Source organism: Peromyscus californicus, unplaced genomic scaffold (genome assembly GCF_007827085.1).
Source record: "Peromyscus californicus insignis strain IS unplaced genomic scaffold, ASM782708v3 Scaffold_4__1_contigs__length_199733344, whole genome shotgun sequence".
NCBI classification, from domain to species: domain Eukaryota; kingdom Metazoa; phylum Chordata; class Mammalia; order Rodentia; family Cricetidae; genus Peromyscus; species Peromyscus californicus.
Window position 1 is genome coordinate 68,251,908 of NW_026294562.1, and position 13,649 is coordinate 68,265,556.

General features: G+C 44.4%; 1 protein-coding gene across 1 annotated transcript in view; it reads right to left on the reverse strand.

Annotated features, from left to right (window-relative positions):
- Positions 1-13,649, reverse strand: part of Dock1 (dedicator of cytokinesis 1) — a 516,647-nt gene that overhangs the window by 106,170 nt on the left and 396,828 nt on the right. Inside the window, 1 exon segment of the mRNA XM_052714776.1 lies at positions 107-185. Coding sequence (XP_052570736.1) covers positions 107-185 — 79 coding nt within the window.

The following is a 13,649-nucleotide window of genomic DNA, read 5'->3' on the forward strand; positions in this document are numbered from 1 at the left end:
GAGAGGTCCATTAGGATCTAGGGATTAGAGATCCAGATGACTGGAGCTGACCAGCCGTTTGTTTTAACATGATTCTCTCACAAAGGGGCTGTCTACCTCCTTTTACCTGCAGCTCAAAGTTGGCTTGATCCAGAAATTTCTTGTTCAGCATATCTGCATACTGATTAATTGCTCGCAGGAAGACTCTGAAAGATCAAGAGAAAATGGCATAATTACATACTTAGGCTTTGGCACCTTTGTAGGTTTGGCATTTCAATTAGGATTCCAGACTGTCGAGAATGTGAAGTCTCCAAGTCCTGTGGGAAGTTGGGAGGTTTTGCCAGTGAAAAACTCTCAGAATTATTATGCAGATGCTGTCCAAAATAATCCAGAAAATCAGCACGTGTAGAATGAAAGAAACAGACCAAAATAAGAGCACCTGAAAGTAACATTTAAAATGTATCACGAAAATACCCCACCTTTCAAAAAAGGAAGGAAAGGTGTAAATAAAATCTTTCCCTGAAGTTACAAATGTCTTACTGCTTCATAATCAAATCTTCTAGTTAGTTGGCCTTGGGTTTGAAAGCACTCTTCGTGTGAAGCTATTAGGCTTAGCATGGTTTGGTACAATGTTACTGTACGTGGAGATACAGCCACTATCAGTACCTTCTGTCTTTAATCTAATTTCAATCATTATTCTCTTAATAAAAGAAAATTAAAAAGGCTTTAGTAGACAAGAAAGTGACCTGGCAAAGATTTTAGAGGCATGGGATCCTTTGATTAGATGATAGGTATAAGGGTGTGTGTGGTGTGGGTACAGAGAGGCCAGGTGAGGGCACCGGATGTCTGGCTCTATAACTGTGCCTTAGTCCCTTCACACAGTCTTTGACTGAACCTGGAGCTAGGATGGTGGCTGGTAAGCCCCGAGGATCTTCCGGTAGCCTCTGTCCACGGAGTGCTGGGGTAACCAGTGCACACACCATCCCTAGCTTTTTTACACAGGTGAGAGATTAGAACCCAGGTGTAAATACTTGTACAGCAAGGGCTGGACCCCACTGAGCCGTTTCCCCAGCCCCGACAATGCCCAACTTCCAGCACATTTCTCAACATCTTGACTTCTACTTTTCTATGATAAAGTGTGCAGTCTGGGCTGTCAGGGAGGACTCTGGAGGACTGTCTTTCCTCAGCTTGTTCACTGGTAGACTTGTTTTATAACCCTTGGGAACACTGACAACAGAAAAGCTTAGTCCGGCTACTTCTTTGTAAATGGCATTCTCCCGCTGCACAAAGCAAGGATGCAAGAGGAATTAGCATTAGGTCACAGATAATAAACTTAATTACCTCTCCTCATTTAGACAGCAGGAAGCAGCTACAATGTGAGGGAAATCTGGGTTACTTGAAATCCCCATTCTCTGACAGCACTATCTCTTTAACTAAGCATGCTTGCAGAAGCTCCCTAGGTCCTGCCACCACAGAGTTCACTATAGATTAGTGGTTTTAGGAGTACGGGGGAGGAAGGAAAGGACACTCCACTCGGGGCTTCAAGGGGCCTCTGGCAGTGCCCTTTCCATGGCACTTCTTGTCACTCTTTTTTTTTTAATTTTATAATTAATTTAATTTTAGATATCAGCCATGGATTCCCCTGTCCTCCCTCCTCCCAACCCTCCCTCCCCCCACCCCACCCCCCATTCCCACCTACTCCAAGGCAAGGTCTCCCCTGGGGAGGCAACCCAGCCTGGTAGATTCAGTTGAGGCAGGTCCAGTCCCCTCCTCCCTTCACCAAGGCTGAGCAAAGTGTCCCTCCATAGGCCCTAGGTTCCAAAAAGTCAGCTCATGCACCAAGGACAGGTCCCGGGCCCACTGCCTGGGGGGCCTCCTAAATAGTTCAAGCTAATCTACTGTCTCACTTATGCAGAGGGCTTGGTCCAGTTCCATGGGGGCTCCTCAGCAATTGGTTCACAGTTCATGTGTTTCTGCTAGTTTGGCTATTTGTCCCTGTGCTTTTTCCAGTCGTGGTTTTGATATCTCTTGCTCATATAATCCCTCCTCTCTCTCACCGATTCTCACTCTCTTGAATGCAGCACTGTGAGTCAGGAACTGTAAGCATCATTCCCTCAGAAAGCCAAACAGCAGGATGGAGGACCCACACAGGCGTGCTGCATGGCCCATGGTGGAGCGTGCTATCTTAGTCACTAAAGAAACAGTTATCTGTATTCTTTCCTGGAGACATGAAGACATAACCAGATTGGAAGAATGGGATATTTTTAAGTGTCTTGTAATGGAGGACCATGGGGATCACTGCCTTGTCCATTAACCAAGAGTCCAGACTCGGCAGCAGCATCCATTGTCCAGGATATTGCAAACCTAGGATGCCCAATTACGTTTGAGATACAGCTCTTGGTGGTGAACTCTGTTAAGTGACTTAGTCATTGCATTAAAGCTGAATGCAGGGTATTTGGAGATCCTGATGGATTACTACATGGAGCACAGAACTAAGGCCATTCCTTGTGTATGTATATAAGAAGCATGGCGAAGCTTGCTAGCTTCTAGTCTTGGGCTGGTACATATCACACCAGGCTCAGCCCTCAGGAGTACAACATGGGCCAAAAGAAGATGATCTCTTTATATACCCAAGTCTTGGCCTTTGTGTTCAGACAGGGGCCACATTGTATAATAACAGAATCCACAGACCCTGCCTCAAGCCTCCATGGAACACAATTTCCTGTTCTCACAAGAATGGGCTTGCATCAAGTCCAAGAACTCCAAGCTTATATAGCCGCAATAACTTTTCTATTTTTTTCCTTCAGCTTTTGTGGACATTCCCCAGAGTACCTTACTACCCTTAAGAGCTGTAAGTTGCTGTCCCCAGCCCTTGATGACAATAATGATGGCTTTAGCACAACATGGATTATTATTACAGGGTAATTATTTTGCCTCTAGACAACACCCAAACAGTTGCAATATGCTACTTCTAATTAAGCTCTGGAACAGTTTCAGCTAGTTAAATAAAGATATTTCTCAAATCCGCCCCCCCCACCCTTTAAAGAAAAAGAAACCATGTCAGGCTGAAACAATATGAAGGCTGAACACAAACTTCTTTAATGAACTGTCAGCTGAGAAAGAACAGTGCTGAAAGATAGATTCTATAATTTAGATTCCCTATAAATTTTTTAAAAAGCCAGGACAAAACTCCAAATAACACAGAATGCAAGTTGCATGAAGAAAACCAGGGGAATGATCAAATAAACACTACAATTAATGCTGTAAACAAGATACAACGGAACACGGGCTCAGTGCAGCAGGCTAGTACGACTTGCACAGACCCACCAGGGACATGTGTAAATAATACCCAACAGTTCACAGTGATGGCATGAAAAAGCTGCTATGCCCCAAGTCTTCCTGAAATAAACCAATTAGCTAACTAGGCAAAAGGAAACATAAGCAGTGGCTATTTCTGGTAGGATGACCTATTAGGCACTGTAATCCCATGTTGTTTCTAATAAATCTCAAACTAAGAAGCATAAATGCACAAAATACATTAGAAGCTTTTGCACAGCATTTGCTTTGGGGCATAGAGGGGTGTGAAGAGGATCCCAAGTCGTTCAACTAGACAGATTCATGATGCCTTATTAGACTATATAGAATAAAGGCTTTCTTCCATGTGTGCCCAACCCAGCAAGATCTCAATTGGGTTTGAGAGGAAGTGACCATAGGGAAGGTGGACAGGTGAGTAGACAGAGGGGGGTTGCCTTTACACACTGGTGATTCTCTCTCTGCTCTACACTGCTGGAGTGGACTTAGAAGGAGAAACAGAAAAAGAAACACTCTCCTCTCTAACAATGAGTAAGTGGTAGGGATTCAAATACACCGGTTTTGTCTGCTTATAAGGTTGGTTGGACAGGTGGGTAGATGAATAGAAAGGTGGATAGATGCATGAGTGGGTGGGCCAATGGGTAAATGGATGAATAGGTAGGTGGGTGTATGATGAGTGGGTGAATGGTAAACGCGTGGGTGATGGACAGATTAAGTGAGTCTATGGATGGATATGTGAGTGGATGAGCATCGGGGTGGATGGATAAATGGACAGGTAGGTAGGGAGATAAGTAGATGAGTGGATGATGAGTGGGTAGTAAGTGAGTGGGCAGTGGATGAATAAATGGGTAGACAGATAGGTGGGTTGATGGCAAATGAATGGATAAGATGGCCTAGAAGATCAAACTAACTCATATCAGAGGCTCAAGTATTTGGCATTTTCTCTCTGTGTCTGCAGTCCCTGCTTTCTAAGTTGATTTTCTATGGCAGGGTTTAATCATTTTCATTTTTGTTACCCAGGTTTCTTATGAGGCTTGGCAGCTGTAGCTGGGCATTATTCCCCTTTCTTCCTCTTCAACTCCAGAGCTCATTCCGTTAGTCTCCTTATCTCTGGCTCATTTCTTGATGGAAAGAATCTTACCTTTTCCACTTCAAGAACCTCCAAGGCATCTCAGTGGATCCCTTGCCAGCATGTATATTCTGAAAGGCTCTGCTCCAAGGAACCATATGTTTGCAAGTACAGTAAGAGATGCCTTTAAGTCAAGGTGAATGTTAGGAAACATCACCAATCCAAACAAAATCCTCCATCCCTCAGCTTGCTCCAGGACATATCAGTGGAGGCCAGGCACAATGTAAAAATATGAGAACGATGCTTGCAGGGAAGAAGTACCAGAACAGCCAAGTGTTCTATTCCTGCAGAAGAGCTAGGGGCTCAGTAGGGGAAAACCATCAATCATTAGGCAAACAGATCAAGCTCTGTATTGTTTAGAGCCTGGGCTATTAGGTGGTAACTTCTAAACACCTAGCTAATGGTATAAACTTTCAAATGCATTCATAGATGCTCTCCCAAATGATTCAAATGATTAAGAAAAGGGTAAGCTTGCATTTAAATAGAGCTCTTTCCAATCATTTTTAATCTATGGAAGGATTTATTTATAATCTAAAACTTTGGGAGATAAAACCCTACACAGAGATAAATAATACAAAGAGAATCAGAGGCAAATTATGTCATCCTAAAAAGATTAAAAAATGTCATCAGGTCGAGAGCCTGCAAGTTTTATTTTCAAAAACCCAGTAGAAAGAAAATAATCTCCAGGTACTTGGTAAGCTAGTCGTGTATCTAGGAATTCAGGCTACCATGCTCAAAGCTGTTACAGTATAATCTGTACACATTGTGTGTGTATGTGGGTATGCACATACACAGCATGTGTGTAGAGGTCAGAGGATAAAGTAGAGTGTCTGTCCTCAATTGCTTTCTACCTTTTGTTTGAGATAGAGACTCTCATTGGTTGGAACCTCACCATGTATGCCAGGCTAGTTGGTCTGTGAGCTTCTAGATATCTGTCTGTCTCTACTACTGGGATTACATGCATGGGCACAACACAGCTCTTCTTACATGTGTTTTGGGGATCCATATGCAGGTCCGCATACTTATAACAGAAGGGATGTACTGATTGAGGTACCTCCCTAACTCATATTACACAGTTGTTGTTTTTTTAATTGTGCCAATGAAAAGAAGAATTAATCCCCAAGCCAATATAATTCAACTAACCAAACAACAAAGGAGGTTTCTCTAACAAGCTCTTCTATCTGAGGCAGTCATTGCTGAGGGCTTTCTAGTAGAAACAATGCTCAATTCTATCCTGTCAATCTCAACTAAGTTTAATTATAGTTGACACATTTACACATTTGTACAGTTAAAGTCTTAATCGAATTGCATCTACATATCTGTCAATCAATGCTTCCCTCTGCATATAAACATTTAGCTATGCACCAAGTAGCTCAACATCACAAAGACACAAGGAAGATATAAGGTGACAGATATATTAATAAGGATGATTTAACCACTCCATAAGATATACATATGCCACCAGAACACTCTACATCCTGTGAATATATGAAACAACTGCCAATTAAAATTAATTTAAAAAGGAAATGTTACATCAACTAAAGAGGCAATTCAAGTGTCTCAGTGGTTTATGAGAACACCAGTCCTTTGGTACTTTTACTCTACAAAGTTTGCCTAGTTCAAGATTTTGAGACTGAAAGTGAAGAAGAGACATCACTACATGTCCCACAGTCATCAAACACTGTCATCTCCTGCATGCCATGATGGTTATACTTTGGTTAACTTTGTTGGCTCTGGAAGCTATTGATACTCACTTTGGGTTGGTCTGTGAAGGCATTTCTAGGAAGGGTTAACTGAGGGGGAAGACTTTCCTCAGAGTGAGTGGCATCTTCCAGAGGCAGCCTATTTACAAAGTTGTCCTAGGGCAAAGCGGTGCTGTTGTCATCCTTTGTTGACTTGGGAGCCCAGCTTCTCAAGCCTTATAATATGGACTAAAAACCAGCAGCTCTCCAGGAGTTTTCCAGGCCTTCAGCATCAGATTGGGACTACTGAGGCATCTAGCTACTGGATTCTCAACTTCTCCAGTAGCCAATGTTAAATTACCTAGTTCATATCATCTAAGCCAATCTAATAAATCCCCGTTGTACATATATTCACTCCATTGGTTTTGTTCTTCTAGAGAACCCTGGCTAATAGGACACACTACAAAATCTTAAATTGTACTCATGATTATGTCTATGCTCGAATGTCTTTGTGGATGCACCTACCAGAGGTGTTTGCTGAATTCCAAGCCTTACCAACATGAAGTTTGTAGAGAACTTTCCAGTGTTCTGGACTTTCTGTCTTAGTGCCTACTATGACCTGTACAAAAATGGTCAGGGTCAGGAGATTCTTCTGCTCTAATAAGAGATCATCTGGAAAAGGCTGCCTACTGGAATAAGGCAGGTGATGTATGGAGCGCTAAAAGTAACCCAGCCCCACTCAACTGAGAAAGGAACTTAACAATTGGAAAGTCATCAGAAGCCAGTTTAATTACAAGGACTGGCTCTAAAATGACTATGGTGTCACAGCTTCAGACATCTCCATCGTCTCTGTTACTCAGTGCTTGCTGCTACTAAAACTCAAAACTAGATGCCTCATCACTAAAGAGGGGAAAAAAAATATGAAGGATGGTGCAAAGCCTCCGGGAAATGCAAAGCCAGTTCCAAAATTGTGAGGCTGAGGGTTTTCCTAATTTCTTCCCCAAACTCACTTTAACTTATATAATTAGATTGCACAGTTCAATATGAGGGCATTTAAACACTTCTGGCATCAAAACAAGTCGCTTTGTGGGGAAAAACTGCATCCTTTACTGAAATGTTTTGCCCAAAGTGGGTAGAAAAAAACAAAACAAAACAAGAAACAAATTAGAAGTGACAGATCCCATCCCAGCAAGACAATGAGTCAAGTGCAGGAGTTGGAAACATGCCTTCAAAGAATTTCTGCAGAATTCAGGAATGCTGGGAAAAAAAAAAAGAGGCAAACTAAGGAGAAGTGACGAAGGAAAGGCAAAGAACATCACTTCAATTAAACGGGAAGGGGAGGTAGTAAATGCTTTATGTCGGCAAGTCAGTTCTGCTGTCCAGTCCCCAGCTTGGCAGAGCAGCTTTCCTGTCCAGTTAGTGACCAACTGGGGTCAGTGGCTTCCTCTTGTATGACCAAAGGCCTGGCTATCCAACACTGCCTCCGCAAAACTGTGTGGGAAGACCAATGTCAGCAGAGAGCCAGCTCAATCGAGATCATCGTTAACTGTGAATGTGGGATAGAATCATGCCTGCACGTGGACAATGGAGGTAGGATGGGGTCCAAGCACTCTAATGCAGGGAAGGTTCACGGGTAGTTGGGAGCTCCAAAACCTAAAGCCTCTGTCACCACCATTTCATGTCTGCACAAGTCTTGCTACAGTTCCCCAAGATTTCCTCATTTCTTTTTCAAATCAATGAAGACTTAAACATCCATCAAGCTCTTAACTAAAATCCTAATTGCCCTAAGGGTTTTTTTTCCTACTGGTCAGTGCTGGTAGAAGGCAGGGCTGAGTTGCAGACAGGAATACAGAGATTTTTCTGGGAGGTCCTGCCCTGGACCTAGGTTGTGCGGTCCTCACTGCAAGGTCTCCAGGAGCTGAGATACTGGGCTCTCCCCCTCTAGTCCTGTTCTTGCTAAAGGAGCAGGGCAGGATTCATGCCCAGCCTTACCTTCCACTGAAACATACTCCCCCTCAAGGAATCATGAGGGCTGAAGGGATCTCATGTTTCCTCAACACCTGACTACTCTGCTTCCTGCTGCTCTGCTGTTCCAGGTGTCCTCTCTGTTACAGGCACTGCTGTTGCCCTCATACAAATTACGTTATTTAATGAGTTTAGGAGTTATGGGGTATAAATTATCTGATACTTTACACACACACACAAATTGAGGCTAAGGGAGGCAGGAGATCACGTTCCTGAAAGAGGTAGGTCCAGTCTTGGGTTGAACTCCAATGACCTCACACTGCTTTCCTTAGAACACAAACAGGATAGCCAACAGGACCCAAGTCAATTCCTGCACCTGCTTGCCTTTCACAATGTAGTAAGGATAGCTTCCAACAGAAACCTAAGCAGACAGTCCAACATGAGCCCCTCCTCAGGCTTCCAAAATGCTTAGACTCTGCCTGTGGCTGCTTCCTACACCTCCATCCCTTATCTCTCCCACATTGGTTTATATATATATATTTTTATCTCCAGCAAAAATGGACTAGAAAGTACAGAGCTACTAGGTGCTCTGTGATGCCCCTCTCCCAAACAAGTCCAGCCTCCTCTAGCAATCTCCTTAGCTGAGTGTGGTGCGTTTTGACAATCTGTGAATCTACATCAACTTGTGAATGCCAGTTCTCACCCAGAGTCCATGGTTTACATTCCTGCTCACTCCTTGTGCTGTGTGTTCTGGAGTTCACTAATGTACAGCAGATACCCCCCCCCATTACAGTATCATAAAAAGCATGCCCACTGCCCCCAACATATTCTGTGATCCACTTTACTCATTTCTCTTCTCTCATCCCTGCCTGGCAGCCATCAATCTCATTATTTTCTGCATAGTTCTCTCAAGTTAAGGGAGAAGGGGTTTCTTCTGACTTACAGTTCAAGGGTGCAGTTCATCATGGTGGGGGGTCAGGGCAGCAGGAGCCTGAAGCACCTGGTCCCATCACATCCACAGTCAGTCAGGAATCAGAGAGGAATCAATATGTGCTGCAGCTCACTCCCTTTCTCTACAGGCCAGCATTTCAGCCAGGGGATGGTGCTACCCACAATGGACAGATCTTTCCACCTTAATTAATGCAGGAAAGATAAGATAATCCCCCAGAGGAATGTCCAGAGGCCCAAGTCCCAAGTGATACTAAAGTCTCTCAATTTGATAATAAATACTAACCATTAATCTAGGTATACGTGTGTGTTTACTCTTTAAAGAAAACAGTGCAATATGAATAACATATGTTTGATCATCTTAGCAATTTTAAGGCATGCATTTCAGCAACACTGGACACACATACATCACTCTAAGCCATCATCGCTGTCTATCTGTAGAGCTTATCTTACAGGTGTGAAGCCTCAGCCATTAAACAGTGATTCCCTACTGTATCCATCTCCCTGCCTTTGGTAACTGCCTTTCCACTGTCTATGAATTTGACAGCTCTCAGTACCAAATACGAGTGAAATCATAAAGAATTTATATTCCAGTGAGTGGTTTTCTTCACAAGCAAAACACCCTCAAGGTTTGTCTTTGTCGGTTTGGGTGTCACATCCCTTACTCTTAAGGCTGAATAATGCTTTATTGTAAAAGTCATATTGTGTTTGTTACTGACCTGCTGACTGGACAGGAGTTGTTCTCAGCTTTTGGCTCTGTATAGTTATGAAGCTCAGTGTAAAAGTATCTGATTTCAATGCCTTTGGGTATCTACCTGGAGATGGCACTGGCCACTGTAGTGATGATACCATTACAGGCTTTCAAGGAACTACCATGCTATTTTACATGGTGGTTGCATGCACTATTTTATGTATCTATTAACAGTACATTAATCCCAGCACTTGGGAGGCAGAGACAGGTGAGTTCGAAGCCAACCTGATCTACAAATTGAGTTCTAGCACAGCCAGTGCCGTTACACAGAGAAACCCTGTCTCAAAAACTAAAAAAAGAGACTTCTAACATCGCTAAGTCCTCATCAAGGCTTTCTTTACCTTTTGAAATTCTGATAGTAGCTATCTTAAGATACCACCTGAGAAGAGAAGCAGTATAAAGTTTTATTAGAACACAGCCATGCCTACTCATTAGAGATGATCCATGGCTGTCTGCCCACCATAAATAGACTATGGCAATGGATGTGGGTGGGGTGGAATAAAAAAATGCTGGCCAAGGAGTACATAATGAGTTAGGTAGAAAGAATAGATGCCAAGAGATCTATGTATAGCAGGTGCCTATGGAGAAATGTGTTCATGAAAAACCGTGAAGAAAGTGGCTGTTAAATGCCTAGCCACAAAAAAGACACTAATGTGGGTTAATTCATCCGTGAATTCATCTGTGAGTCTACAACCCATAGATATTTCAAAACAATTGTGTTGCATAGGATCAAAAAATGCACTGTTATTCCTCAAATAAATAATAAAAATCCCGAGGGCACAAGCTGCCTTTCTCTCCAATCATCTCCTTCTTCTCACTCTCCTGGGTCTCCCATCCGTGCCCAGGCAACTTCACAGTAAATGTTGTTTTTAGTGACAGACTGAGTAGTGAGGCAAATGTGATCCTCCAGTGAACACTGGAAAGCGGGGCAGTCTCTAGTGAGGATGGAAACAGGGAAGAGAGTGCATGGTTTGATTCTAAGAATCAATCATGGTAAAGAAGAAAGAAGGGTCCTGGCTGCCCCATAGGGTCCCTTTACCAACACCCAATGCCTTGACCCCGGCCCTCTCAGGCTGGTCTAGTGGTTCCCCTCATCTCCCAGTTGGATGGTTAAAGGACCATGATGTTAGATGATGGAAGATGGGCTGGCTGGAGGCAGAGGCAGGATGGATGGGGGAGCAGTAATTCTTCAGGCTTAGACACAAGCCCACAGATCGTGTTAGGGTGTGGGTAGCATCCTGACCCACACCGGAGTTTTTTCTGATTTCCAGATACACATGAATGTGGGAGGGTTGGAACAGAGAGTTAGGAGTTAGGAGTTCAAGGAGATGAAATGTTTGGGGACTAAACAGCAATGTTGGCAGCAGAACTCTGCAGATGTAATTAATGCCACTGAACTGCACACCTGAAAATGGGAGAAAGGCAAAATTTTATGGCATATATATTTTAAAATAATAAAGAGGAAAAACAGGAGAGGGAAAGGGAATGGCATTTTCTAGAAACTGCAGTAGCGGGAGTCAGGATTTTCCTCCACCATCCCTGTGACTCCGTTCCATGCTTTAAAATAAAACAACAAAACAAAAAACCTAATCCAAACAAACCAACAAACCTGGGAATAAGAATGTGTGTCTTTCACTCTCCAAGCCCCAGGCTGTTCAGGTCCAGGAGTCTGAGGGGCATTGATAACCAGGCATAAACAAAGACAACACCAGAAACCTAACAAGGATAACAACCAGAAGCCTGCAGCCTTGGACCCTGGGGTGCCTGTCACAGGGCTCAGGAGAGGGGTCAGCCACATGCCTTGAGGTGCACTGGATCTTATCCCCACAGCAGGCAGCAGGGGGTCCTGTACAGAATCAAGTCTAGTAGAGATAAATGCACCTTGTGAGGACCCCCGGGGTCTGCTGTAAAGTTTAAGGTGGAAAGTCTTTAGAGAAGCCAGCAGAACAAAGGAGACAGCACCTTTCAAGTCAGCTCCTGCTCTCAGGGACCAGCTCTGCCTAGGACTTGTCCTGGTGCATCTGCAAGACTTGCTTAAGGGCACTTTAATCATTTAGCAAGCTAATGTAACTTGCTCCAGGCTCCTTTGCCACAGGCTAAAAACTGGGACAAGCTTCTTTGGCCACTCCAGGGGCCTAGGTGCCTGAGAGCATTCTGCGAGCCGCTACCTGGCACTTGGCATTTTCTACATTTCCCTCATCCTCACTGGAGTGTGGCTAATTCTTCTCACTACCAGCTTCCTTTCCCAGGAACAGTGGCCTGCTGGGTCTCTGCGTGCAAGGAACCTGGAGGGTAGAGGAGGTAGGGGAGGAAGGTGGGGGAAGGAGAACTTCCATACTCCATAGTATTCTATAGACACGCCTGCACTCCATATTGCAGGAAAGAATTGAAGGCTACTTTGTTAATAGCTTAGTGCTTTATAGTGCTAAACCATTCATTTGTTCTGAGTTAACCCCGTCGCACCCCAGCTCCGAGGCCTAGAGGAGTCCAAGGTCAACATCAGCCTATTCTCACTAGGCTCGGGAATTCAAGAGCTGCCAGATTCCAGACATTTAAGGAACAAGGAAAGAGCAGGAGGGGTGATGGCCTGGAGAAGCATAGACACCTCAGGTCTCAGAAAGGTGGCTCCCCGCCTGGGCTACTTTTCTCGCTAGTCTGACAAAAATGCTTGGCAAAGCAACGCACAGATGGAAGGGCTGCTTTGGGCTTATTCTTTGAGGCTAAGACACCTTCTGCCACAGTGGGGAAGTCACAGAGATAGGAGCTTGAGGCGGCAGGTCACATCACACCCACCGTTCTGAAGAAAGGCAGACGAACGCTGGTGCTCCGCCCATTTTCCTCTTCGTCTCCAGTCTAGGACCCCAGAACATCACATGGCGTCCTCCCACACTGAGGGTGAGCCTTCCAACCTGAATTAACTCCGTCTGCAAACACCCTCAAAGACCTCACCAGAGGTGCGTTTCCATGGTGATTCTAAACCCAGTGAAGTCGACAGTGAAGATCAGCCATCACACCACCTGACCAGAGAGGGCAAGACAGCTCTGGAGTGACTGACCGCAAAACTGCTGTCAGGATGTTTTCCTCAACCGTTCCTCCACTTTAGTTTTGGAGATGGGGTTCTCTCACTGAACACAGAGCTTGCTGTATCAGGTAAGAAGGCTGGCTAGTGGGCTCCTGGATCCCACTGTCTCTGCCTCCATGCTTGATTTATGTGGGGCCTGGTTATTCAAACCCAAGGTCCTTATGTTTGTGCTGCAGGCACTTTCCTCACTGAGGTGGCTCCCTAGCCCCTAAGCTGCTTGTTTTAAGGTCTGCTAATTAGTGATCTTAACATGGAAAGTCCCCTTTCAGTGCAAGGACCATCGCTGGCCTAACAATGTACATTATTTATGGTTCTGCCCATACTGAGGTGGTGGTGGAATGCCCCAGGGCAAGGGTCCTTGTGGTCATGTTGGAACTCTGCTGACCATGGTAGACTTGCTCTTTTTCTGCCCTGGTCACAACAGAGCCACAGAGCTCAAGGCCAAATGTGTTTTATAGGTCCTGCTGGCATTGTCCTGCAGCCTGGAACTCATGCAGAGAGAGGTTCTCCTTTCTTGACCCCAGTGCCGACATGAGTCTTTGAGAGAAAGTGGAGGGGAGGCCAGAAAGAGAAAGCAAGAAATACTAATGTGTACCAGGCTCGAGAGAAGGGACTGGCCCTTCCAGAAGCTGTTGTTCGGCCATCCTCTGAGTGACACTTCTTATTACCAGGCATAACCTTATTTGAAGCCTGTGAGGCCATCTCATTCCAAGCTCATTTGCTGGCTGGATTCAGTGGAGCAGCCTAGACCATGAGAGCTCAGGCATTGAATTATGATTTTGTTTTCTTTGCAGTAAAAAA